This window comes from Lissotriton vulgaris, chromosome 3_1 (genome assembly GCF_964263255.1).
Source record: "Lissotriton vulgaris chromosome 3_1, aLisVul1.2, whole genome shotgun sequence".
NCBI lineage: Eukaryota > Metazoa > Chordata > Amphibia > Caudata > Salamandridae > Lissotriton > Lissotriton vulgaris.
The window spans coordinates 1,534,697,721-1,534,725,674 of record NC_141689.1 but is presented as its reverse complement, the minus strand read 5'-3'; the positions used below and the strand labels follow the sequence as shown (position 1 = coordinate 1,534,725,674).

Here is a 27,954-nt window from a genome sequence, read left to right as displayed (position 1 = left end):
TCCAGGAGGAATCCACGTTTCTCCCACCTCTCACAATGGCTAAGGACTAAATATGGTGGCTGGCAAATAGATTCTTAGGATGGCAAAGTTGCCCCACTGAGATGCCCCCTTTGGGATAGCTTTTGTAAACAAAACGGAGTTTGGTCCTGGGACAGAGGGGCAGCTGGACCTAATTAAAGTAGAAAACTGGAAATGCTAGCCCTCGACCACTTATCTCACAATTTTTGTGAATACAAACAGACAAAAATGTTTTGTTTGTATGGGTGAATTTATTTTACCCTTTTCATAAATTTTAGTCTTATTTATAGAAACGTTTTTTGGTGAGAAAAGGCACAAAAAGATACAAACATTTACAGTATTTACAGTTCACATGCATACAACTTTCGTCCCACTATCACAACTAACATAAATACAAATAATCCACATAATTTTTACATACTATATATACAAGCTTCTTTGTGAAGAAGAATTTCAATTTTAAACAACCACAAATAATAATTCTTTGTGGAGAGTCAAATTATTACGACGCCCAACCAGGGTCAAACAACAAAAGAGGCAACAAGAAAATAAATTTCAGATTCAGTGGTTAACAATGTTAAATCAAGAATGCCTAATTTGCTGTTGTTTGCCAACGCGTTTCGAATCTGAGTCTGATCTCAGATTCTCCTCAGGGCTCTTTAAATGTAGATTCTGAAAAAGAGAGAGGAAGCTTGCTTTAGCCACTATACATCTACCTATTTTGTTCCCCTAGAAAGAGAGATTGTTGAAACTTTTACCTCAAAAGTGGAAGACGCGGTCCCGCGGTACCATTTTCAGAAGAGGGCTTTAGTTTAAGCAGGGGTTCTGTTAAAGAAATTGTGGTGGTTAAACAACCATCCAGAGACACACAGGATTTGTGGCTTCAAACCTTCAAAGCATGAAAGGTCCTACCTTTAAGTATGACAAGTAATGTAGCTAATGTTTCTTTAAGCGCTGTGTTTATTTCGCTGTTCCGGCAGTGCTTCTGCAGCCTAGAACATATAAACAAAAGCGGCACTGAGTATGTGTGGGATTTTAACTTAACAATGACAAAGTAAGCGGCGGAAGGAGGTTGAATCGTACCTGGTGACTGTGTTTTCGAGCAGAAGACTCGCTGCTCCGCCAGCCCGTAGCTCCTTCGTTATCACGCGGGCGGCGAGCCGGGGCCTAAGCACAATGTTCCCCTCAGTTGGTGTGATTCACGCTGGTTTCTGGGGAAATATCGGGTATAACATTTAGCGCTGGGGCGCACAAACTGGCTCATCTAGATAACACGTTATGGTGCACAGGGACTAACCTTCCTCTCCAACTATTGCTCCGGGAAATGCGAACCCATTGGTGTACTCAAACCATGTGGGCTTCCTACTTAATAACTATCCACCGCTAAGCATTATGGTCATTGTAGTGACTCCGAAAACATTTACAGGCGCGAGACTTCTGATAATGAGTTAAGCCCTGTTTGTGTGCTATTGAACTTTAGTATCAAGTATGCTTCTTTTTGTAGAAGCAATTGTTCACTATTGGTGCCTGAATTCGATTGGTTTACATTAAACAGAACAGTCCATTTGAACTCATTCTCCCCATGGCTTTTGTCAATGAAGTGTTGGACAAGTGGTGCTGTGAGAACTTTGTTCTTAATGCGTGACCTATGTTGCGTCATGCGTGTATTTACTTGCTGATTGGTCTTTCCGATATAGACTTTTGGGCAAGAACAAACAATGGCATAGACCACATTTTTGGTTCTACAATTAGTAAAATTGGAGTGGGTCCACGTTGTAGTCATATGTTGGAAGATTTTCCCTTCTAGGGTTGTGTCACATGCGACACAATTCCCGCATCTATGGTGCCCCTCAACTGGTTTTAGACCCCATTTGGACAACAAGTCGTTCTTCGGTTTTGTTATTCTAATGTCTGCACGGACCAGTTGTTGGCCAATATTTTGGTTTTTTCGGAACGCGAATATTGGACGGGGGAAGGGTGTTTCTAATTCTTCCAGCAAGTGCCAGTGTTTAAGGACCATTTGTCTTATTTTGTGCGTTTCTGCACAAAAAGTGGTGACACAGACCAGACTCTCCAATTCACGCTTAGTTTTTGTTTCAAAGAGGCATTCCCTGGGTGTATACCTTGCCCTCTTGTAGGAATGTTTTAGTAACTTTTTAGGGTATCCCCTTTGTTGTAACTCGTCACAAAAATGTTGGCCATGTTGTTCAAATTGTTCAACCTCTGAGCAATTTCTCCGGATACGGAGTAGTTGCCCGTAGGGCAAATTGGCCCTTAGATTTCGAGGGTGCGAGCTGCCATAGTGAAGGATGGTATTTTTATCCGTTGCCTTCTTATGCAATGAAGATTTCAAAATTCCTCCCACATTTTTTATTACCACGTCCAGAAACGTCATTTTGACGTTGCTTGAATCCAGCGAAAAATGGATATCCTGGTGTCGTGAATTAAGCCAGTGGTGAAAGTCAACCAAGTCTGCGTGGCTCCCCTGCCACAGGAGCCACACGTCGTCGATATAACGATACCACTGCTTTATGTGTTGCATGTAAGGGTTATTTGTATCAACAAATTTTTTCTCGTATTCAGCCATAAACAGAACCGCCATTTCCGGGGCATAAGGGCACCCCATCGCGGTGCCCTTAATAGAATTCTGTCGGAAAATTCGACTTAAAGCGTTTTTTGCAAATCAACCACCCAGTAACAATATGGAAACTACGGGCTTGAGGAATAAATCCACTTTCGTACCCACTCAAAACATCCCAAAACAAGTTCAAGCATTTGAACAAATCCTTCTGTCATCCATTAATAAATTGGAAAACCAACAGAAATTCGTCAAACCCAATATCACCAAGGGGCAAAGGACTGCCATACAAAATCTTAAGGCAGATCCTTCTGTGGTGATAAAGCAAGCCGACAAGGGCGGGGCGGTCGTTATTTGGCCAAGGGACAAGTACCTAGCTGAAGGTTGTTCCCAATTCAACAACCAGGAATGGTACCGCAAATTGACAGAAGACCCTCTACAACAAATACAGTCTCTGATTTCAGAGGTAGTACAAAGTGGGAAGGAAAGTGGGTTCTTGGGCCCAAAAGAAAGTGACTTCTTGATTAAAAAATCTCCTAGGACCCCGGTGGCATATTTTTTGCCAAAGATCCATAAAAATCTGTCTGATCCCCCGGGACGTCCAATTGTCTCGGGGTGTGATTCATGCTTAGAGCCATTGTCCAAATTTGTGGACTTTTTCCTTAAGCCTTTTGTAGTCAAAGTTAAAGCTTACCTCCGTGACACTACGGATTTCCTGAAAAAAGTCGAGGACACTGTTTTTGATGACGTCTCACAATTAATGGTCACCATGGACGTGACGTCTCTCTACACACAGATTCCGCAAGAGGAGGCTCTAGAGGTGATTGAACTCTATCTAGACTCCAGAGAGAGACCCCACAGAGTCCCAACGTCTTTCATACTTAGACTGGCTGAAATAACCCTGAAAAAGAATTATTTTCGTTTTGACAATGAATTTTTCATGCAGATTAAGGGCACCGCGATGGGGTGCCCTTATGCCCCGGAAATGGCGGTTCTGTTTATGGCTGAATACGAGAAAAAATTTGTTGATACAAATAACCCTTACATGCAACACATAAAGCAGTGGTATCGTTATATCGACGACGTGTGGCTCCTGTGGCAGGGGAGCCACGCAGACTTGGTTGACTTTCACCACTGGCTTAATTCACGACACCAGGATATCCATTTTTCGCTGGATTCAAGCAACGTCAAAATGACGTTTCTGGACGTGGTAATAAAAAATGTGGGAGGAATTTTGAAATCTTCATTGCATAAGAAGGCAACGGATAAAAATACCATCCTTCACTATGGCAGCTCGCACCCTCGAAATCTAAGGGCCAATTTGCCCTACGGGCAACTACTCCGTATCCGGAGAAATTGCTCAGAGGTTGAACAATTTGAACAACATGGCCAACATTTTTGTGACGAGTTACAACAAAGGGGATACCCTAAAAAGTTACTAAAACATTCCTACAAGAGGGCAAGGTATACACCCAGGGAATGCCTCTTTGAAACAAAAACTAAGCGTGAATTGGAGAGTCTGGTCTGTGTCACCACTTTTTGTGCAGAAACGCACAAAATAAGACAAATGGTCCTTAAACACTGGCACTTGCTGGAAGAATTAGAAACACCCTTCCCCCGTCCAATATTCGCGTTCCGAAAAAACCAAAATATTGGCCAACAACTGGTCCGTGCAGACATTAGAATAACAAAACCGAAGAACGACTTGTTGTCCAAATGGGGTCTAAAACCAGTTGAGGGGCACCATAGATGCGGGAATTGTGTCGCATGTGACACAACCCTAGAAGGGAAAATCTTCCAACATATGACTACAACGTGGACCCACTCCAATTTTACTAATTGTAGAACCAAAAATGTGGTCTATGCCATTGTTTGTTCTTGCCCAAAAGTCTATATCGGAAAGACCAATCAGCAAGTAAATACACGCATGACGCAACATAGGTCACGCATTAAGAACAAAGTTCTCACAGCACCACTTGTCCAACACTTCATTGACAAAAGCCATGGGGAGAATGAGTTCAAATGGACTGTTCTGTTTAATGTAAACCAATCGAATTCAGGCACCAATAGTGAACAATTGCTTCTACAAAAAGAAGCATACTTGATACTAAAGTTCAATAGCACACAAACAGGGCTTAACTCATTATCAGAAGTCTCGCGCCTGTAAATGTTTTCGGAGTCACTACAATGACCATAATGCTTAGCGGTGGATAGTTATTAAGTAGGAAGCCCACATGGTTTGAGTACACCAATGGGTTCGCATTTCCCGGAGCAATAGTTGGAGAGGAAGGTTAGTCCCTGTGCACCATAACGTGTTATCTAGATGAGCCAGTTTGTGCGCCCCAGCGCTAAATGTTATACCCGATATTTCCCCAGAAACCAGCGTGAATCACACCAACTGCGGGGAACATTGTGCTTAGGCCCCGGCTCGCCGCCCGCGTGATAACGAAGGAGCTACGGGCTGGCGGAGCAGCGAGTCTTCTGCTCGAAAACACAGTCACCAGGTACGATTCAACCTCCTTCCGCCGCTTACTTTGTCATTGTTAAGTTAAAATCCCACACATACTCAGTGCCGCTTTTGTTTATATGTACTAGGCTGCAGAAGCACTGCCGGAACAGCGAAATAAACACAGCGCTTAAAGAAACATTAGCTACATTACTTGTCATACTTAAAGGTAGGACCTTTCATGCTTTGAAGGTTTGAAGCCACAAATCCTGTGTGTCTCTGGATGGTTGTTTAACCACCACAATTTCTTTAACAGAACCCCTGCTTAAACTAAAGCCCTCTTCTGAAAATGGTACCGCGGGACCGCGTCTTCCACTTATGAGGTAAAAGTTTCAACAATCTCTCTTTCTAGGGGAACAAAATAGGTAGATGTATAGTGGCTAAAGCAAGCTTACTCTCTCTTTTTCAGAATCTACATTTAAAGAGCCCTGAGGAGAATCTGAGATCAGACTCAGATTCGAAACGCGTTGGCAAACAACAGCAAATTAGGCATTCTTGATTTAACATTGTTAACCACTGAATCTGAAATTTATTTTCTTGTTGCCTCTTTTGTTGTTTGACCCTGGTTGGGCGTCGTAATAATTTGACTCTCCACAAAGAATTATTATTTGTGGTTGTTTAAAATTGAAATTCTTCTTCACAAAGAAGCTTGTATATATAGTATGTAAAAATTATGTGGATTATTTGTATTTATGTTAGTTGTGATAGTGGGATGAAAGTTGTATGCATGTGAACTGTAAATACTGTAAATGTTTGTATCTTTTTGTGCCTTTTCTCACCAAAAAACGTTTCTATAAATAAGACTAAAATTTATGAAAAGGGTAAAATAAATTCACCCATACAAACAAAACATTTTTGTCTGTTTGTATTCACAAAAATTGTGAGATAAGTGGTCGAGGGCTAGCACTTCCAGTTTTCTACCCTTTGGGATAGCGACATTCTGGTGGAGATGGCGAAAATCAAAGTGTTTGCGGGATGGAACCTGATGGACATCTCAACGCTGGAAAATGTGTGGCAAGGGAGAGGACTTGATCACCTGGGAAGTGTTGCAATCAGAATATGCCATGGAAATTTTCAGATTTCATCAGTTGAAGCATGCGTTGCAGGTACATATAGAGAAGGGCCAATCGCTGACAGAAGCCTTGCCACTGGAAGACAGACTGTTGACAGAGCCGTTCCTCACAAAAGCAATCTTTCTGACTTACATTAAATTAATGAATGACACCCCCAATCCCTTGCTGAATTTAAATTAGGCCCGGGAGGCATATGTTGAGGGGGCCAGAAAAGGGGGAATGGGAAGAGGCACTCCGAATTCCCAGAGAAGTGGCAGTCTAGCCCGATTCAAGCTGATATAACTCTGCATTTTTCATGGGTCCTATTAAACAAGAATACTCTTGTACGAGATGGGCAGGGACCATACAGATGAGTGAGCCAGGGGCTGTGGGGTGGTGGGTGTGGGGAGGGTCAGGCATATACCATAGTATTGCCCATGATTAGAGGGCTTCTTGAAGTGAGTCCGGGACGGTCTTCAAGAGGATGCTGATTTATTGACTGAGATCTTACACAACACAATTCTTTTGAACATCTCCGGGAAGGAACATCCTGGAAAGTACACTAGATTGCTATGCTCCCTAGGATTTCCATTGGCTGGGAGAAATGTTGTTCGTCCGCTGATACGGACGGCCGAGTGAGTGGAAATCTGACATGGACTGGTGCCGGACTGCAGAACGCCTGGTTTATGAAACTAGAGGATGTCAACGCAAGTGGGAGAAAATATGGAGCGGGTGGGACACATTCTGAGGCCTCTGGATGGCCCGCCAGGATAAGAGTAGCATCTTGCTTGTGACAACGATTGTGGCTTAAAGATTATATGCATATGAGAGGGATCTTATGGGGTGGCGAGGTTCACACAGGATGTGACAGTAAAGATTGGTGAAGTATCCTGCGAGATACAGTGTTGCCATGGTGGGTGTTGGTGTTAAACCACAAAATTAAAATTGCTTAAAAATAAATAAATAAATAATGCACCTAAGGGTTGTCAATTTAACCCTGGCTGCTGTGCCAAGACATCTGCTCCCTGTGTAAGCCGGTCCGTCTGCCTTTGTATTTGCTGGCCATCGCCCCTGCATATTTGCAGTTGGATCAAATGGTTGATGTGCAATGCATGTCTATGCAAACTCCCTAATGGTATGCTTAAGTTAGCTTTTTTTCCCCTTGGTTAGAAGCTGCTGGCCTGTTTCAGTGATGGGGCGACACCCCACAATGACGGAATTTCTCAAACATAGCAACAAGGTTGCAGAGCCAGGTTTTCTGTTCAAACTTGAACAAAGGATTTGTCTGCAAAATTAGGTACAGGTGCATGGCTCACTCGAATTTTTGCCATCTCTCCACCCTGCATTGCGGAAATGTACTGAGCTACTGGTAACCAAGTTAAACTAAAACAGACCCTTCTGTCACTTTTTTTGGGGGGGGGGAATCTCCTCTTTACCCACGGGCCTATTACTAATTCATAACCAAATACTTATGTGTAATTCCCAGAGAACGTGATGATTACTGGAGAGATACATTGTAACTCAGGTGAGGACCATGGAGTTACTTTGTTCAGCATACCAAAGGCCTGTATGAGATCTACAGAGATCGCGGGAAATGGAAATCTTTTGATGAGTTTATAGTTAATAAAGAACTGTTATAATTTCAGTGACTGCTCAACAACTGTTTTACTCTGTTCTTAAACCAGCCCTGTAGGTACCCATTGCATCTTCACGTGCGCTCAGCGTTAATACAATTCAGTGGGATTTTGCCTAAGTACTTGACAGGGGATCAAAGAAAATACATTGCCCGGTCATTCCCAGCAATTGGTCTCGAATAGCTCTTGTTGGTAGGCGTGATTTTATGCCACATTCCATGAATTTGAACTTTCTTTGTTGTCAAACAATTGTATTCGTTTTAATAAAAGCAGAAGCCATCTTACTAAGCTACTTTTAGAGAAATCTTGGGATACCATATCCAACCCGGAGTCATGGTTGACATTTACTCCAGGAGGGCCTTTTAACTGTCCTTGTTGCTGAAAGACTGAGTCAAATGTAAATCCCTTTTGGGAATGGATACAACTGATTTTGCAGAACTGTAGATTTTTGCATACAAGATGTTTTACATTAAATTGTCACGCTATTACAAATGTGTTCAGTGATGATGGGCGTAAGGAGGTAATAAACTCTTGAGTGCCTGCTTCCAAATAACTGAATCAACAATATCTACGTACACCTGCTTATCGGCTGCTTTTTTGTTTCTGTTGTTGGCCATGCCTCTATAATACTAGAAGTTATATATCTTGGACACTATCTTATAGACTACAAAGTATGGGATCAATGTGGTTAGACAGGCAGGATAGGAAGATGCACTGTTGTCACTGGTGTTCAAAACTTAAATGTGCTCCAAAATGTCCATGTATATTGCTGAAACCTGGGAAAGAATAAGATCAATCTTAGTTGCACCCCCTTTAAAGCTAGGACATTGGAGGATGCCGTTGAATCCTTTTTGTATTCACTTAGATGCTGATGGACAACTGCCATTGTTTCACTATAAAACAATTCTTAATATTGATGAACATATCCACCAGACTTGGTCCATTTCTAGCCATTTAGTTGAATGTTGTCTTCCTATTACCCATCTCTTTCAATCTCTTTTGCTCCATTCCTCACTGAGTGCCCTTTTTCGATATTTTCTGGGCTGATATTGACAATGATTTGGAGTCATTTTGAACAGAACTGAAAAAGGAAGCTACATGTTTTTGCATTTAGTGTGATTCATACTGGATCACACAATATCCTTATAGTCCTATCAGTCTACCGCCTCCTCGTGTCTGGATTTATTTGTTTAGGGCGGGGACCTCCAATAGCATGACTCCAGGTACGGCTGACCCTCCACCATCGCAACCCCTTCTACCCCCCAGTCACTTTGCCCACTGAATATTGCAAGAGTTGCAGCTGGATTTGGGCACTTCAGGTGCCTGCTACTCTCAAAACCAGCTTTATGAACACACCTCAATCTCTTTGGTGGATTTGGTATATACATTTACATAAATGTGACACACATCAAGTTTCAGGTTATTTTTTTTCAGTGAAAGGATCTGACCATACGATAAAGGTAAAAATTATGTTTTTTGGGGTCTACTTTGTTGATCCTGTTTTTTTGACAATTTACATTTGGCTGTATGGTCTAGAGGTTCTCTGTTCCCTATCAAAGGCTGTGTGGATTTCTGTAAGTGTATGAGATATGTGGTGTGTACGTGATTTGTGAGTAATTGTCAGTGCAGTTACAGAAAATGGAAAAAATAATTTTGTGCACACGAGCCTGGAAAGATTCCATTGTGCTAATGAACCATATTATACATTGATATCCAGATTGGACCAGGGAAACGGAGAAGGTGCTGTTTGCCAGATTTCCATTTGTTTGTGCGGGCTTCGTTAATCTTGTGCACTCTGTTGGCAGCCTGTCCTTCCTGAGGGGGTTCTGCTGCTTTTGAAACGCAGCGGAGGGGAGCATGTGGGGATAAATCTGTGAAGCCAATTACCACATTTAATCAACAACTGAAAACTAAATGAATATATGTAGCTGAACAAAAAGGTTTGCAAATCCATATTTCAACATGTTGATCCTAGTAGGGATTCCCAGGTTACTCTGGAGAGGAAACCTAATCATCTGGCATGTTGTGTCTCAGTTAAGCATTTCCCTCATTGATTGTAATCCGCTAAGCCAATTAAAAGGCTCATCTTTAAACCGTGCAACATGTTCTTCTGTGAAAGTGCAATCCAAAGGTTACCAGTAGATTTCTGGGCCAATAAAAAGTGCTTGCTTATTCACACCAGGCTTGCTGCTTAGGCCTCTTTTCTTGCTTTCCATTGTTTCTGTGTTTGCGTTGTGTTTCCCTTTTATAACAGCGGGTGGCAGATCATTATTACATCCAAGTTACTTTATGTGCATGGTCTTGAGTTCTATTTGATTGATAGAAGTAAGAGCATTGTGAGTGTATCTCCTTCTGTTTTAATCTTTTTTTGTCTCCTGGTTTCTCTCCAATTTCTTCACCTTTTCCCCACCCCTGTCTATGTTTCGAGGTTTAGCTCTTTTTCTTGGTTTGCACATCTCTCTATGGCCATGTCTTTTTCCTCCTGTGTACTCGGCCTGTCGCTGTTGCAGACTAGAGAAAGTTGAACGCTTGTTCCATAGCCCAATACATATTTGGAAACCTTGTTGTGCTGTCAGGGCACTGTGCTAAAAGGTAGTAGAGAAAGGAAGCAATTCCAATTGTTTTATTTTTAGTTTGTTTTTTTCTTCCAGAAAACCCAAAGTTTAACTGTCCAAATTGCTAAAGGCTTTGAGTTGGCAGAAGTTACAATATGCTGGTGCATTGCCTAATGTAACTAGGCACAGGTGATATTGAATGTGGATTGATGTAAATCCAGAATTTTTGATGACGCCTTTCTGAAGTTAATATGGATGTCCTACCTCACAAGTGTTTCATAAACCATTATTCTATTGTGTTGACTTTACTGGGTGGGAGACAGTAGATGGATTTGCCCCTTGTCCTAGTCTTTATGAGCAAGGACCTTACAAGGACTCCCAGGCAACACCTATATTTAGATTTTGTTGGGCCCATATCATTCTCCGGGAGAACTAAAAGCATGCAGCTGTGCTTCACCTGCCCTTTAACCTCAATATCATAATTGAAAGTACGATAACATGATCTTTGAGTCTAATAGCAAACCTTTTACCTTTATTGGACTGCCATACCATTACACAGTTCTGCATAAATCGTCTTTAGAAATTGCTCCAGCATTGATGGGCTCAGGTTGTTACAACTACCTATGGAGTTCTGTTTTGGCTTTATGCAGATTGTGATCAGTTTTTAATAAGTCAAGCTATTTGAAAGATGAGCTTTCATTCTTTGTAGTGTTCTTTACATAAAGAAGCCTGGTGTTGGATTGACAAGAGCCTCCCATTATCTTCGCTGTTTCTCTAAAGCGGACTGGGCCTGTAGAGAGCCCGGATATTTCCCTTTTATAATCCTGGGCTTTAAAAGTTAGGCCTTAAGGAATATATTGAGTTACCATAGAAATGTAGTAATCAATAGAGGAGTGGTACCAGAATGTACCAAATGTTAAAGAAAACCCTTTCTGTCTTGTGATGTTATAACTTGCTGTGTGTGGACTGCAAGAAAACTACCAGCGTCTGCAATTCTCAAGAACATTTGCTTATTGTTCCTGTAGTTTGTTTTTGACCTTCAGCAAAGATGCCCTCCTTACCTTCTGTTCAATACTTTACCCTTGGCATGTGTGTCAATGTTTTACTCCAGGTGTTGGAGCAGTCAGTGGTAACTGAGCTAAATCCTTTGTGAGTTTTATCTTTTACCATGGGTACTGATTCATTGCATTTCATTAGCTATGACTACCTTTTTTTATTTTATTTTTAAGGGAAGCAGATTTGAGCAGTTAGTGTTGCTACTTGTTGCTTAAGGGTAAATATTGTTTTTGGTAGGAAGAAAAGCACAAGCAATTTTGTAACTGTAAAGAGTTGTTTTTAGCCTTTATGGGAAACTTCGTGACTTTCAGGTTATTCCAATCCCCTTTAATCTTAGAGCATTTAGGAAAAGTTCTGATAATGTTGTCCTGAAACATGAAGCGCATATCGTCCAGGCATGATGACCACTCAATAGTATGCAGAAGTATGTCTAGTCCAAGTAAACCACCCAATCTCTGGGGAATTAACATGCCATGAAAAAAGGCAGGCTCTTCCAGTGGGTTTGTATACCAGAAAGCTAACACAAGGAGATGATGGACGGAGTGCTGCAACTTTTCAGACACTCACCCCCAGTCACAGATCTGGGTTGAATCCATCATCATCATTTTTTAGCTCACTTCGCCACCCCAGTACAGACATAGTTATATGCAAATCAGTCTTGGCCCTGTGCCTCCTGGGAACAGTCCAGCCCGAACTGCCAAGCCATGTCTTCCCTGGACCGGAAACAAGCATCCTGGGACCGGTTTCGGGGTAACACCCCTCATCAGCTAGGCTAGCTTGAATCCAGTGGCAAAGTGAGCAAGGTACCCACGTCTGGGCATACCCTGCTGACTTAGGGCAAACAAAGCAAACACAAGGAGATGATGGACGGAGTGCTGCAACTTTTCAGGCACTCTCCCCCAGTCACAGATCTGGGTTGAATCCATCATCATTCTTTCGCTCACTTTGCCACCCCAGTTCAGACACAGCTATATGCAAATCAATCTTGGCCCTGTGCCTCATGGGAACAGTACAGCCCGAACTGCCAAGCCAGGGAGGACCTGGCCTGGTAGGTCGGGCTGGACTGTTCCCATTGGGTGCAGGGTCAAGACTGATTTGCATATGTCTGGGTCCAAACAGGAATGGCATGGTGAGCAAAAAAAAACGATGGATTTAGGCCCAGATCTCTGTACTGGGGTGAATGTATGACGTTGTTCTGCATTCTGTCCATCAACTGTGGTTTTTGCATTTGTCACCCCGAGTGGGACGGGTATGCTCAGGTGTGGGTCCCGTGCTCTCCATGCCGCTGGAGTCAAGCTATCCTGGCTGATGAGGGCTGAAATCCTGAGACCGGTCCTAGGATTTTTGTTTCCAGTCCAGGGAGGACCTGGGCTGGCAGTTTTGGCTGGATTGTTCCTATTGGGTGCAGGGTCAATATGATTTGCATATGGCTGGGTCCCAACTGTAATGGCATGGTGAGCAAAAAAACAATGGATTTAGGCCCAGATCTCTGTACTGGGGTGAATGTATGACATTGTTCTGCATTCTGTCCATCAATTGTTCTTTTTGCATTTACACTAGAAAGCTGTCATACCACTTATAAATGTGACTGTGTTGATAGTTTTACCTTTTGAATCAGGGAAGTGTGCTTATGAAGCCTCTGGAGTGAGTAAATAAATGTCCGCTTCCTTCCTTTCCATTTACTTTATTTTTGTCATATGTGGGGGTAATCAGGAGTGTGGATTTTTACAAAATGTATTATTGTCCAAAGGAAAGGAGGGTTCAAATGAAATCCACGTGTTCCTTTTGCTGCCATACAGTGAGGCAACAGTCTATGGCGGTGTCATTATTAAAGCTCTGATAATAGCCTCTGTGATTATGCAAGGGCATATATCATATCGGGGTTTAGATTCGAGCAATGCTCTGGTTTTGCCATCTTTCCGCAAATATACAAGCACTGCAAGTACGCGCTAGGGTTGGAGTGTATACACATGAACCAACTTACATGTTTAATGGTAATTATAAAGTAATAGTTTAGCAAAGCTTTCTTTTCAAGTTTTATTTTGTTGTCATTTTGTGTTTAAAGGTAACAAGCACCAATCTTGCTTTCAAGCTTCTGCTTGTATTTCTATATAGTCAGGAAACCTCATAAGTAGTCCAAATTGTTATATTTTGCCAACGTATGTGTGTTTGGAACTTATGTTAGTATTGCCAAATGAGGTCTCAGTATTTCCTTAGAGTGCTTGCCTTAACAGTAAATGCTTTGCATTATGAATTGTATATACACGTTTAAACATCTTATACTTTGGATGCAAGTCTTGCATTAGTGGCAGACAATCCTCTTTCTTTTAGAGATCGACACAGTGGTATTGTAAACAGGCAGCTAAAGGTTGTGTGCGGCCGGGGGTTGGGCCTACTTCCCTAGTGAACAAAATAAAAATGTGTGTCCTTGACACCAAACAGTATGTGTCTCTTGTTGGGCGAAGGGAATTTCAAACACTTCTAATAACTGAGTAGACTTTTGCTACTATTGCTCAAGCATTTTGCAAATAGAGCAACATGCTTCCTACCAGGCTTGTGTGAAGCAATGAAAGGGTCAATAAAGCATGCCCATGTAAAGGAAAAATGGTAAAAGGCTAGAAGAATGGTCCTCTTCCATAGTTTAATTTTTATAGCAAGGAGGAGGTTTGCAACTGTCAACCAGCTGAGTTGCGACTCGTACCTGGGATGAAAGAAGCCATTTTTCTAAGACTTCATGTTTTGCTGGCCTTTAATCTAAAGCCTTTGAAATAGTTGCTGATTTTTCTTATATATTAAAACTTGAGCTACTTTTCTTTGAGCCCAGGTTCAGAAGCATGAAACTCAAAACCTTTCATTCAGAAGAAATCACTGTTTAGAAATTAAGTAGCCGGCAGTTAATGCCTTGTGGCCCTTCTTTGATATATTGATGGTATACTGATATCTGTGAGGACTATTTTAACTTTTTGACACACAAAATCTTTACTATCTGTGGGTCTTATTTCTATCCACTGTCCTGAACATCATTTTAAAAATGCTGTTATTAATTGCAGTCACCTCATAACAAGGTTTTTCTGGCCGAATTAGCGGCGTGGATGGAACAGAGTTGCCTGAAGCTAAATGCAGGAGCGGAGAAACTTAGGTTGTCTTAGAAGGGAAACAACCATCTATTTGGTCCTCTGCCTGGTGGGTGTATGCACTCTGGCCAGTGCCAACTCCCAAACAGCAAGTAAAGTCTGTGTCTGGTTTGATGCTGAATTATCATTTGACATCCAGATATCCTTCCTGGTGGGAAAGTGTTTTGGAATTTTTTTCAAAATTGTGAGTAAAAGTCTGGGCTTTCTCCCTGGGGCGACCAAGAAATCCGTACTCAAGGCACTGGTTATGTCGGGCTAGACTACCGCAATGTGTTATACTTGGGAACCTCACAGGGTAGATTGGCAAAACTCCAGAGAGTACAGAACGCAGTAGCATGGCTGCTGCTTAACATTCCGAGGCAGGTATCCATGGGGTCAGCCCTTGTTAAATTGCACTGACTTCCTGTGAGGAAGAGTATTTTTTAAAGCACTGAGCATTTGCCACAAAATCATGAATGGGAAGGGACCTCGATACTTACGTTCCCTGGTAAAGTCTTATCAACCTAGCAGAACCTTGAGATCTGCTGGTCCCTCGCTTACTGTTACTCCCAGGGTGAAAAAAGCCTGTATGGACAGATGTTCCTTTGGGTTGTTGGCCTCTAAACTGTGGAATAGCATAGCATTCCTTTAGATCTGAGACCGAAAGAGTCTGAATCAGTTTTCTGCAAGAAACTTAAGACCTGGTTCTTTAGACAACCATAAGGCCAGTCCAATCTGCTAGCTAAGAGTCAGTACAGGTTTTAACATGATTAGTCCTGGGACACTCCGAATGGAGTAACCAGGTGCTTTAGAAATAATTTTATAATAATTATTTGTTTTCCACTTCTGCAGTGTAACAATGCTTAATGCTGAAGTCTGCATCCTTTGAATTATTTATTTGTTTAAAATATCAGTTTGAAAAGCTTGCTCATAATATTAGACACCTTTGGAACTCCTATATAACGTCATATTCTAGATGGGTTACTGTGAATACAGGGGATGTTTTTCGCTGATGGGTTTGCTATTTTTGTCTTTTTCAGGATACCTGGAAATTCTATATGAAAAACATACCCCGTTGTTTAGTTACTCATCTATAATCATGTATCTCGTTAGGCCTAGAGAAATAGTTAAAAGGTGCTTTTTTACCCTAATTGCAGTAGAAATAATAGCATTGTAGAGTCCACATGGATGTTATTTGTAGCCTCTTTCGCAGTGTATGAGCACGGCATTCAGGGGAACGTATGTGTTGATTTCATATTTCTCATGCAACAATTGTATGTATTTGGCTGTGTGTACCTTGAGAAGCCACTGTTTGGAATGGGTGAACGATGCCCAAGGGGAAACATTGTTTCTTGTTGAGAATTCAGTCCTTAGTTTGTATTTTTCCATAATTTGTGGTCAGGCATTGCTTTGTCGCACTGATTCTGTGTTGGAAGAGGATCCTAAAGATTGCTTATTGGCTGATAACTCACTTGTGAGTCATTATAATTCCGATTTTTAGGTCGAGCCTGGGCAGCGCATGCACTGCGCTGCGAGGCAGGCTGTATTGGAGTATGGACTTGAAGCCCCGCCCACTCCGCCCATATTTTTCATTGGCCTGTGTCATTGTCCTTCGTAAACACTGTCTTCTTATTCGTTGATAGGGTTGTTAGTCCCACCTTAGTACTGCCTTTTCTTCTTTTGTAACCTCCCATGTGGACTGGCCCTTTTACTTCTGTTGTTACACAGTATGTCTTACTTAGTCTGTAAGCACTATTTTCTTTAATGAGCTTCTCCGACTGCGGGCACGGCATGCTTTCCTGCAACATTCCATTCGCGCTAACACTTTCCAAGAAGCCCGGGACAATGCCGGCCGCTTCTTTAAAATGAAATGGGTCTTGCGTTTACAAGAGTTTGAGCTATTGGCATTGTAAATGACAATGCCTTTTATTTATGTGTTATCAAAACAGAAAAGGTATTGTCATTTTCAATGCCAATAGCTTAAAATCTCGCAAATGTGAGACCTATAGCATTGCAATGCTTGTTTGAAGGACCTTTTTGGTACCTCTGAATGATGGGATCTATTTGAGGGGGGCAATACTCTTTTTTTTTTTTAAATGGAAAGGTTGCACCATTCCACAACTGAGTAAATCTGTGAATGATGGGAGACCGTTATATATGCGGTCTCATTAATGACTTGTTTAGGGTTATCCGGCATTCTGAAATCCATTTTTAGTTTGCATCTATTTCCTGCCATGTTAACAGCATCTTTAAAGGAAACCATACCTCGTTAAACCACTAATTTCCATTTTGGCATTGGCAGGGAAGGTGAACATGTCAGCCTACTTGTGAGGTACGTTTTTCTAAGGTTTATTGGTATAAGAGTGATGGTGAAAGTATAAAGAGAACTAATTATAACAGAAAAGACATGATCAAACTCCACTAACAGCAGGGGTATCTCCTTTGTGCACAAGATATTGGATCTTATCCATTTTAAGGTTTGGCAGATGTAGCAGCTGGGCCATCCCTGGTGTAATATAATAAAAATAGGGCTGGGATCTGTAGATACATCAGCCAAATCATGAAATGCAAAATATTCCTTGATTCTGTATCCAAAGCATGATAGAGACTCTATGGGATCAATGTTGAAAGGTATTCTAATTAACAGTTCAACAGCTGTGACTGAATAATCAATAGGAGTACTTTCATATCGGTATGGTGGCTAACTAATAGGAATTTAGAAAATATTCCTGTTCCCACAGTTTCTTACAATTTTCAGTTTGTGTAACACCAACTCAGCAGTGCACTCCTGAGTTGCATGTCCACCACTTTGGTCCTTTTAGACATTCACACTTACTAGGGGAGGAATGGCTGTTTCATGAACTTAATGATTGCGTAGAGCATTTACTCAGGTGCTCAGATGTAACTGTTTACCCCCCAGTTGTATAGTGCTCTTTAGGCCTGCAGGATTGAAGCTAGTGGGTTAGCTGTGGATTGAATATAAATAGGGAAAGCAATCCAGGCTGATAGGCTTAACGAGGCGAAGGTCTTTGTTCAGTTGTTTGAGGTGAATGCTGAGCGACATTGCGGTTGGTGGTGATTCTGGAAAAAGTTCTAACTATCTTCAACATTTTCACTGCTTAAGATTTAGTACTTCTGGATGAGTTATGATTCATTGAAATCCTCAGCTTATCCCAATGATCTCACCACAGCATGTTCCTTTGTACCTTTGATATGTAACTGGACAGCTAAACAAACTAACCTCGAAATAGGCCTGTCCTGCTGTTTTTGCAGAAGAGGAAGTTAACCAGTGAGTATGGTGCCTGCTGTTGCCCCCATTTACCTTATTGATTTTCCCTGATTCAGTGAAGAACCCTCTGAACTTGCTCATTTAGTAAATGCTCTGGCAACAAATAAAAGGGTGAGGTTAGGTAGTCATAACTCCATGAGTCTGAGCTCCATCCTCAGCGGTCGCATCTTTCAGGAAGATCTGAGTAGCATCTGCAGTTGAATAGACATGACAGGCTAATGTGAGTACAGTGGCAGGCTTAAAAAAACCCTGGGGTGCAGCATTGCAATGAAACTAGAAGAAAGGCTCATAGGTGAAACTAGAGGATGGATCATGGCAGCCTGTTGGTGGTGGTGGTAGTAGTAGTAGTTGTAGTGGTAGAGAGAAGTAAGATCCTATTCCTTCTGCCCTATTTCTTTCTCTCTTCTATTCTGTTTACCCCGCACTCTCTCTTGCTCTCTCCCTCTCCAGTCTGCTCATGGGTATCATTTTAGTTCCAGAGCGGTGCTGAAGAACGTACATGCCAAGACATTGAAGGGAGTGAGCTGTTGAATGCCACCCAGTCGTTCTAGATGACATACTTTCGTGCATATATACAATCCGGCCAAATTGTGGAACACCCTACCTTTCCACATCAAAACTGCTCCCACGCTTCTAAAATTTCGTAAAAGCCTCAAAACATGGCTATTCTCTTCCTCCTACCCCACTGTCTAGACTCCCCTGACACCCTCTAGTGAGTTCTGTGAATTAGCGCCGAGACACCCTAACGGGTATTTGTTTGCGCTTTAAAAATTGCTAAAAATAAATAAATAAATAAATCCACCCGAGCACACACTAAAGACAATTACAAATTTATTACAATCATATAATCAAACACATTTCAAATCAGGTTTTCTTGGTCTTTTTGATATCCAGCCAACACGTGTTTCGTCGTATGGGGACTTCTGAACGTCCCCATAATGCATCCAAAAGAATACTCTGTACATGAATTGCCCAATATGAGGTCAATGAAAAGAAGAAGGAACCAAGTTCACAATCTCCAAGCGCACCGTATATTCAGATGCTTATTGCTATCTGACTAGGACGCTGTTCCGCGTCTTGCTGTCCGGAATCGAAACACTCGAGTGCAAAGTATTAAGCACAAATAGTTGCGAACAATACTACGGATTCCGATATGCGTCCCGACTGCTCTCTATCTCCCGCTGTGTAAAGTTCTTGTACGGATTATTCTTTTGGAAGCTTTATGGGGACGTTCAGGATTTGGGATTCTGATGTCCAATATGTACTGGCCAGGACGGACGTCTAACCGGTATAAATGTATCAGAGTGCTTCAATATAGGGAGACAGTCCTGAGGAAATTGTGGGTTATTTTCCCAGACGACGGAACACGTGTTGGCTGGATAACAAAAAGAAGAAAATAAAGACCAAGAAAACCTGATTTGAAATGTGTTCCATTATATGGTTGTTAAAATTTGGTAAATGACTTAAGTGTGTACTCGGGTGGAGTGTATATATTCAGATAGATCCTTTTGGGTCGCATAGAAAGGGTTTGAGTGGTTCCCCCCTCCCAAGGAGCACCACGTTTAGATACACCTGGCTCTGACATACCCGTAAAGAGTGAGCACCAATCGCAAATGGTATTCCATCACCCACAGTGCAGCGGACTTGCATGCATAAACTCTCTACAATCCAGCAAACCCCTGAAAAGCCCGTGACACTGCCACTACATTAGGAAGCATTGCAAATAAACATTCATAAATCACCACCGCAAATAGATACCAGCAGTATATAAGCAATGGGTAGTGAACATCAAACGTGTGCCTTTCCCAGGACATGGAGGGGGAAGGAAAGGGTGCAGAAGGGGTTTCAAACCCTGCATAAATTAAATTCACCCCTCTCCTGCCACTCCACCTTTAACCTGACTTAGTCACATTGATGTCCAAAGTGGATCTTTGTTAGATTTTACATGGTTTATCTTTCTTTAATGGACTGTGCTAAAAACTTGTGTTCATACTGCTCCCTAGACACTGATCTATTATTACAAACTAAGTGAATAAAATGTCACTCTGGAACTCTTCATTCACATATCTTTTACTAGATTTCTTTGTGCTGTATTATATTGGTACTTGTGTAGCACTTTCATACTCCTTGTGATTACTACATTGCTTTCAAGGTTATGAAGTAAGTAGCCAGTCTGTATCATATATAGAGTGCTCCAAACCCCTGACCCGATTGTGATGTTCTCGATATCCTTTGTTTTTTTGTGTGTCCTATGTTGTGCATAGGTGAAAGAGTATTGGTTTGTAAGTTTTGCTGTGTGGAACTTGTTGTGTGAGGTTTGTAGACTTGGTATCGACGTAGTGTTGGTAATGTCACTGCGCATACGCCTGTGGTGTTTACAATTGTGAGATTTGACACAGTCATGCATGGGGGTCCTTGCCATTTTTACAGGTGGACTATATCATACATAGGACTCCACATTGATGCACATCTAGTTTATTTACTATGGGGAGTTTGCGCTTTAGCCAAATTCCCTGGAGGTACTCTTAATCAACAAGGGTAATGCTATGAGTGTGCCAGCCCCATCACCAGGCACTGGTAAGCCATCAGAGTGTATTGTGTGAAGTCCTCCCTGTAGCAACAGAAGACTAGCCCCAACTGAAGGCACTGGTAAGCAACCAGGGATTGCTAACTGAGCCACCAAGGTGTAACAGAGGGTCAACCCCATTTGGGGCACTGTTTAAACTACAAATGAAGCAATCACTATACTGCATCAACCTGAGTGACAGGAGAGCAGCACCCACTATTGAGCCACCTTCACAAAATCTAAAGTAGTGAGAAAAATAAAGTGAGAATGTTTCGGGGCATCTGCTGGCTTGACATCACGGAACTACTGACTTGTGTTGACTTATGATAAGTATAGCAAGTTTTTTTTCATGAGAACATTAATCATCCTCAGCTCAGGGTAGATTGGCACCGTTAGAATATGGCCTCCTGCCACACAAGCCAAAATAAAATGTAAAGTGAAATTGCAATCAGTCCCAAAACTATATATCATGCATTGCTTTTGTACAAGCCGTTGACAGATTTGGATGCAGATTGTTTTATGTTGGCCAGGGAAACTGAGGTTAATTCAGTCCTTCAACCAAGCAGGGAGTTCTGTTTCCAGTCAGGAGAACAAACCCCTGCTTTCGAATGGTCTTATGCCATTTGTTCAGTTTTTATAATGTTGCCTCTGCTGTGAAATACAGCAATCTAACTTTGGGTGGCGGGAGGAGATGAGAAGAGACCAGCAGGGCTTACACCACCTCAGCTTGAAGCAATCTTAATAGCTTTGCTCTATGAACTATAGTTGGACGAAGGACCTAACCCATTTCGATTTGAGAATGTATGTGCGTATGTTCAACAAGATAATTAGAAGGGATAATTATACAAAATTCAAGTGTTTGGCACCAGCTATGTTTGTTCAGGAGGTGGATGTAGCCTTTCTTCCATAGCCTTTGCTGCGTGTAATTAATTCTGTACTTTTCCCTTTAGGAGAGAAAAAGGAAAAGAAGCAACCAGCTGTGGCGGAGGACGACTCCAAGCCCGTGGATGTCTCCAGGTTGGATCTTCGTGTCGGGTGCATTATTAGTGCCAAAAAGCACCCGGACGCCGATTCTTTGTACGTAGAAGAAGTGAATGTTGGTGAATCCGCTCCCAGGACTGTTGTCAGTGGCTTGGTCAAGCATGTGCCACTGGAACAGGTATGAAGCTAAATCGACAAGCAAGTTTTAAAAATGCAAGCATTCTGCTTAAGGATCTGGTTCTTTATCTAGCAGTAAAACATACCTGCAGTCCAGCATACATGGAAAAAGTGTGGTTTATAAATATTCTTGTATTAAACAAAAAGAGGTCAAAAAAATATTTTGCATCTCTTCCACTCAAGGGGCAAAGTCATAGTATCATATATTCAGTTGTTGACTCAGGAGTTTTAAGTATTGTCTTGTGACCATAAAAAGTTATCCAAAATTGAGGCATATGCTATTTAAGGTATCTCCCGATAAGAAGCGAAGGTTCTGGATTGTTTTAAATCTGATTTACACTCTTAGCCTCTCAATTTATTAGGCAGCAAAAACACATTTTGGTGTTTGTAACAGCAATGGTCTCCAATAATCCCCCCTGCCCCCCCCCCCCCCACGATATCGACAAAATACATTTTAATATACAAGTCTTCTTCTTCACATCTTGTTTCTGCGTCTACACATTTGGTGGTTAGTGGACAAGCACTACTATCCAGCATGCATGGGCAAGGGTTGTGTGAAGTTATTGCATTGATTTAAAAAAACAAATATTTTTTTTGCCTTTTGCATTCAAGGGACAGTATGACCTGTTGTATGTTGACAAGTGACCAGAAAAACAATTCTTCCTCTCAAATCAGGGGGATACACTGCTGGAGGATTCTGAAGCGTTTTCTTTTTCTTCTAATTTTGACTCCTAACCTTTCAATTTCTTTAGGCAGAAGTAAATTTTTGGGGCCCAGCAAAAAGATATGTCATCCATAATTTACCACTTCTTGCCCCTAGTTTTGAATTATTTTTCTCCATTAGCTCAAGGGGTACTTTTGGCACTGAAGGCCGTTTTAGGCTCTTGATTAGATATGGAGTCCACATTTTGTGGGTGTGCTTTTGGGGGGTTTCTCAGCCATGAGTTATCCTTATAGCAGTAGACTTGTGTTGTTTTAATTATTATTTTCCCCAACCCCTGCTCACTCTCACCCTACTTGGACTCTGTTATATATGGTCTGGATTACGACTGCTTCTTGTTGCTGTTATCCAACTTTGGTGATTACTTCGATCTCTGAGTATCTATTTATAACATACTTTTTTACGTTTTTACTATGGATTTACTGCCATTCAGATCTACTCCACAATAAAGTTTGTCTTTGGAATAAGACCTAGGTCTGCCTCAAAATTCAGTGTACTTTTGTGGAAAAAGGTGTAGTTTTTTTATTAAGACATTTTATAGCTTCTTTTTCTTTGTAGTACCATTCCTGAATACATTTGATGGAACATTCCAAACATATCAGCCTCTTCTCTGATAAAACCAAGCATTCAGTATTTTGAGGATCCAGATTTTGTCAGGGTCGTTCTTTGCCAGATTTGCATGTGATGACCAGAGCTAGATTGACACCTCTCTCCATTGGTCTCATTGTAAGATATATTTGATTTATTTACCAGATAGACTTCTAGCCGCAGGTTCATTTCCTTGGAATATTCTCCAGGCATCAGACTGGATCTAGAAAATCTAGAGCAGTACCTCTGCATGCTGGTAGGTGGTGTCGACCGCGTCAAGAGAGGGCCCTCTTTCACCGATAGGCCCTGTAGGGAATACGATTGGGGCAGAGGAACCTTATGAATACCCCAACTCCATGGAAGAGCCAGAGGATAACTGGTATGAGGAAACAGCAGATGTTAGTGGTCTAGACACCTCTCCAGACACTGGCCTAGTGTCTGTTTCCTAGTGTGGCTATGGAGAAAGGGGCAAAAAGAAGAAACGATGGATGGAATGCTGAACAAATAAAACATTCACTCCCCAGTCACAGATCTGGATTTAATCCATTGTTTTGTTGCTCGCCACTCCACCCCAGTTTGGACCCAGCCATATACAAATCAGTCTTGACCCTACCCCGTACGGAGGAAGGGGCTTTATTCGCCATGGTAGTGAGGTCCTACACATTGTGCTACAGTCGGTGGCAGTTATGACGAATGTCTTGACAGAGGTGCTTCAACCAGTTGTTGCCCCCACAGACCCTCTTCTCACCTTTAATGAAGAAGTCACTGACTGCCTGTTCGCGCCATGGGTCAAGCGCTGCACCGGGACCCTTGTGCACAGGACTATTGCCGCTGTCACCACCCCTGTCCTAGGGAACCAACTTTCCTCATCCAGCACCTTACCCTGGAAGCTTCCACGTCCAAAGTCACCCCTTCTTTTACACACCACCGCATAAGGAATCCAAGAGAATGGACACCTTCAGTAAGAGGATTTTCTCTTCTACCAGCATTGCACTGCGGTTAGTGAACACCGCTTGTCTCTTGCACCAGTCTCACATGGTTGGTTATACAAGTACTGCCCATGGTCTCGGAGGAGGCCTGAGAAATCTCGTCTCAGGCTGTTGCCAATGGCAGGGGTGCAGCAAATTTCAGTATGTGCTGCGGACTGGATACGACCGACTCACTAGGCAGAGCGATTGCAATGGTCAGTGGCATACCATCTCCACGCCTGGTTGAGCTCTACTGACTTTTTAAGGGATGTCTCGGCTTCCCTTAGGGACCTGTCATTCGATGGCACATGCCTATTTGGCAATAAGGCCGATTTGGTGCTCAAACGCTTTAAGGACAGCAGGGCCACGTCCCAGTCGCTGGGACTCTCCCTGGGCCCATCGCCAGTCCACTCTGCTTTTCGCCTCTTCTGTGGTTGTGGTGGAGACTGCCAACCATGTCCATTCCCGCCTTGCCAACACAGCCAACATGCACCCAAGCCAACATGCACCCAAGCCCTTCCGTGGCCACAAACCCGGTTCCCAAAAGCCCTGTGATACCAAAGGCCAGAGATCTACCGAGTCCGTCACTCCCTGGCAATGGCAGCCTCAAAACTACTTTAATATGCCCTCTCACCATCAATCGTTTGGCAGCAGGATCAGGCATTACCTGCCCTGATGGCAGTATATAACCTTGGACAAATGGTTGCTCTCACTTGTTCAGGGGTGTTGCACCTTCCTATTCACAGAAAACCCACGGCCCATGCCACCATCCTCAGACAGGCTGATGGAGGACCACCTCTCCCTGCTGTGTCAAAGTGCAGGCTCTTTTGAACAAATGAGCATTGATAGGGTGCTGACATTAGAAGTAAGACTTGGTTGCTCTTCCTACTACTTTCTGGTGCCGAAAAAGAACAGAGGCTTGTGCCCTAGAACTGCACCCTCCTAGATATTTCCTGAGAAAGGAGACATTCAATTGCTCATGTTGGCACAGGTCCTGTCTGCCCTGGACACCGGATGGTAGCGGTGCACTTGCAGGATGCCTATTTGCACATACTTGTCCTGCTGGCCCACAGACATTACCTGTGGTGCACAGTGGGCCACAGCACTTTCAGTTTGCTGTGCTCCCCTTTGGCCTTACCAGCACCTCTCAGGTGTTCACAAAAGTAATGGCGGTGATAGCAGCTAAGCTGCGGAGATAAGGGGTTCCAGTCTTCTCCTACCCCAACGACTTGCTGCTGAAGGCGGGCTCGCCTCATGTGGTCAACATCCACCTCCAGAATACAACAGAGGGTTCGCTAGGAGGGTTCACTGTCGACGTGCCGAAGTCACACCTGACTCCCTCTTGGATGCTCCCTTTCCTCTGAGTCATTTTGGACACAGTGCATTTTCGGGCCTATTCTCCAGAGGAGCGAGACCAGGATATTCTGAAGTTTTGGCCTCTATCCTGGAATTTGGTGAGACAGACTCTGAGGCAGCTGAGCCTCATGGCCTCCTGCTTCCTGCTGGTAAGACATGGCAGCTGGCAAATGCAACTCTGCAGTGGGACCTGAAGTCCCTTTGGGCGCAGCATTAGGAAATCTCTCCGACCTGGTCCAGATATGGAAGGAAACTGCAACAGATCTGCTGTGGTGGCTGGCGACCTGCGATTGGGTCAACAGCAGACCGCTCTCCCTTCCTCACCCAGAGGTCACCTTGGTCACAGATGTGTCACTCCTGGGTTGGGGCTGCGGCCTGGGAGAGGTGGAAATTTGATGACCCTGGTCTCCAGGGAAGTCTTAGCTCCACATAAGCCTGTTGGAGATGAGTGATTGTTTGGAACTACTTAGATTTTTGCAAACCTAACGGATATATGCGAGAGATTTGAAATAGCCCTAAGGGAGTGGGATTTTCTTTCGACTGAGCTCTTTCTTGCACATTCTAGTGAGAGAAATGCATAATTAATTTCTGAGGGTCAGCATCTTTTACATATGTTAAATCCCAATGCAAATGCTTTGTCAAGTCCGTACTAAAGCTATTAAAGAAAAAGAGCTCTACCTTGTTTTTGTGCTTGAGCAAGTATGGAAAATATTCTCTAGAAGATTTTTAGATGGAGCAACTGAGACTTTACAATCTGGACATCCTCTGCAGTCTGCCAACCGTGATGGGTCAGTCAGAGAGATGTACTTTATCACTCAATTGAGGACCGGGCAAGGCCTGAGCTGTGCAGGCAACAACTGCAGAGTGTTCGAATGATGGGTACTGACAAGAAGAATCATGGTCTTAAACTTTGCCAATTTGATTGAGACTACATCATTTTGAGCGCTCTAACTTACTGTTGCCTTAGTTGTTCATGTTAACTATTTATTTTTGTATACCCAAAGGGTAAAATTTAGAGGGGAAATCAAATGGGTAAATTACACATTAAGAGAAAAGTCCCTGTTTTCCAAACATGGAAGTACAATAATAATACAACCCTTAGTAAACGCTCAAACCCATTGATACCAAAACCACATTATTGTTAAACAACATCAATAGAATGACCTAATCAAAGACAATATACAATAATATTAAAAAAATGGTATAATTTATTCAAAGTAAAACAATACATTCATACACCATTTTAGTGCCATAAAATACAGTTTAAAAATGTGTCAAATTCACATGACGAACAGTTAAAACAAATTTTTGGGAGTTGTCGACGCAGAGTTTCGGTTTTGTTTATAGCACCTTCATCAGGACAAAGTTCTGGTTTAAAAAGAAACATACAATTAGATACATTCAGTGTTTTTCTTTTTTATCACTTTATACATTAATAACATTATTAACAAAGTTTAAAATTAAGACACCAGAATTCTTTATACAACAAAATGCGGGCATTTAGGGCACTTTTATTTGTCAAAACATGTGGTTTTTTGGGGGTTTGAGTTATTAAGGGAAGAATTATTGTCTCTAAGACAGACTATTTGGTAGTGCCTGTTAATTGTACAATGAGGCATATGTAAATATCATGCTTGCATACCTTGCTAGTTCAAGGAATAATTATCCGCCTCTTTAGTCAATTTGAGGTTGTCTTCTTCCTATTATTTGTCAACTTCCTAAGGATCAGTGCAAAGTGCTTCTACTTAGTGCAAAGACATTTCCTGAGGAATAAATGGTATCACTAGTTAATTCATTAACTGACCAATTTGACCCTTTTTTTTTTAATTAAAAGAGGTGAACCATTTTACCTTTCAATATGTAACGAATATGTTCTTTATAAGAGGGTCGAGGGAGCCACCGTTATTTAATATTGCGGGCTTGATGCTTTTTTAAAAAACAGAAAAACATTTTTACTATTTGTGCATATACATTCATGGAGCTAGATCGCTAGAGGAGGACCAATAAATCTCTCACCTACATATCTGGGGAAGGCGATGGGAGCAACTTATGATTAGATGCTCATGACAATAGCGTTATTTGAATTGCGCTCTTATACATTGTCAGGTCCTCCTGAGCTACGTGTTGTTGGTTCCAGAAATTTTTAATTATCCGGCTCTATAATATGTAATTAGTAGTGTACAGTGTTTGTAATTCTCCCGTGCGGAGACTGGTAATACATTTGACTATTTAAGTTGATGATCTTAAACGGTTCATATTTTTAGTCTTTGGTTTTAAATCCTTAGCGATATGGTCTTCCTCTCATAGTAGACTAATTTTACCATCTATTATTTAAACAGATCATCTGTCTTAAATCTAAAAAAAAAACTACTCTTACTGGCTTAAGGTATTCACGCTGACTGTTGTAAGTCGTTACCGTTATCACTAGGCTATAGGGTAAGTACATATTTCTCCATTGATCTAATTCTTTGTAATAATCTCAAGCTTATACCCTCTCTCCTGGTAGTATCCCGCATTTTTTCAAGTTTTAATGTTATTACAAGCAGGGATATGCCCTCCTAGTAATAGTCATTCTTAAAATTCTGCATTACGCAGAAAGCTATACTTTGTTAAATAGCAAACCCATTGTCTGCTCTACTCTATTTGCTCCTGTCCCGGATTGGACTTGTAAGGAGACCTCCCTTATCTCTTTTACTTTACCTAAATTACACATTAGAAACAGTAGAGATAATGCAGATCTCTTTAGTACTTTGGTTGGGTAATTGTTTTCTTACTCTACACAATTTCTTTGTCCCT

The 27,954-nt window shown here is 42.1% G+C and overlaps 2 protein-coding genes across 4 annotated transcripts in view; one reads left to right on the top strand and one right to left on the bottom strand.

Annotated features, from left to right (window-relative positions):
- LOC147728143 (uncharacterized) overlaps positions 1 to 27,954 on the bottom strand; it is a 330,065-nt gene that overhangs the window by 212,819 nt on the left and 89,292 nt on the right. The window lies entirely within an intron of this gene.
- AIMP1 (aminoacyl tRNA synthetase complex interacting multifunctional protein 1) overlaps positions 1 to 27,954 on the top strand; it is a 157,497-nt gene that overhangs the window by 95,550 nt on the left and 33,993 nt on the right. For all 3 annotated transcript variants that reach the window (XM_086962027.1, XM_086962028.1, XM_086962026.1), the window contains exon 5: positions 21,318 to 21,526. In XM_086962027.1, the coding sequence (XP_086818153.1) occupies positions 21,318 to 21,526 (209 nt within the window). The remainder of the gene's footprint in view (positions 1 to 21,317; positions 21,527 to 27,954) is intronic.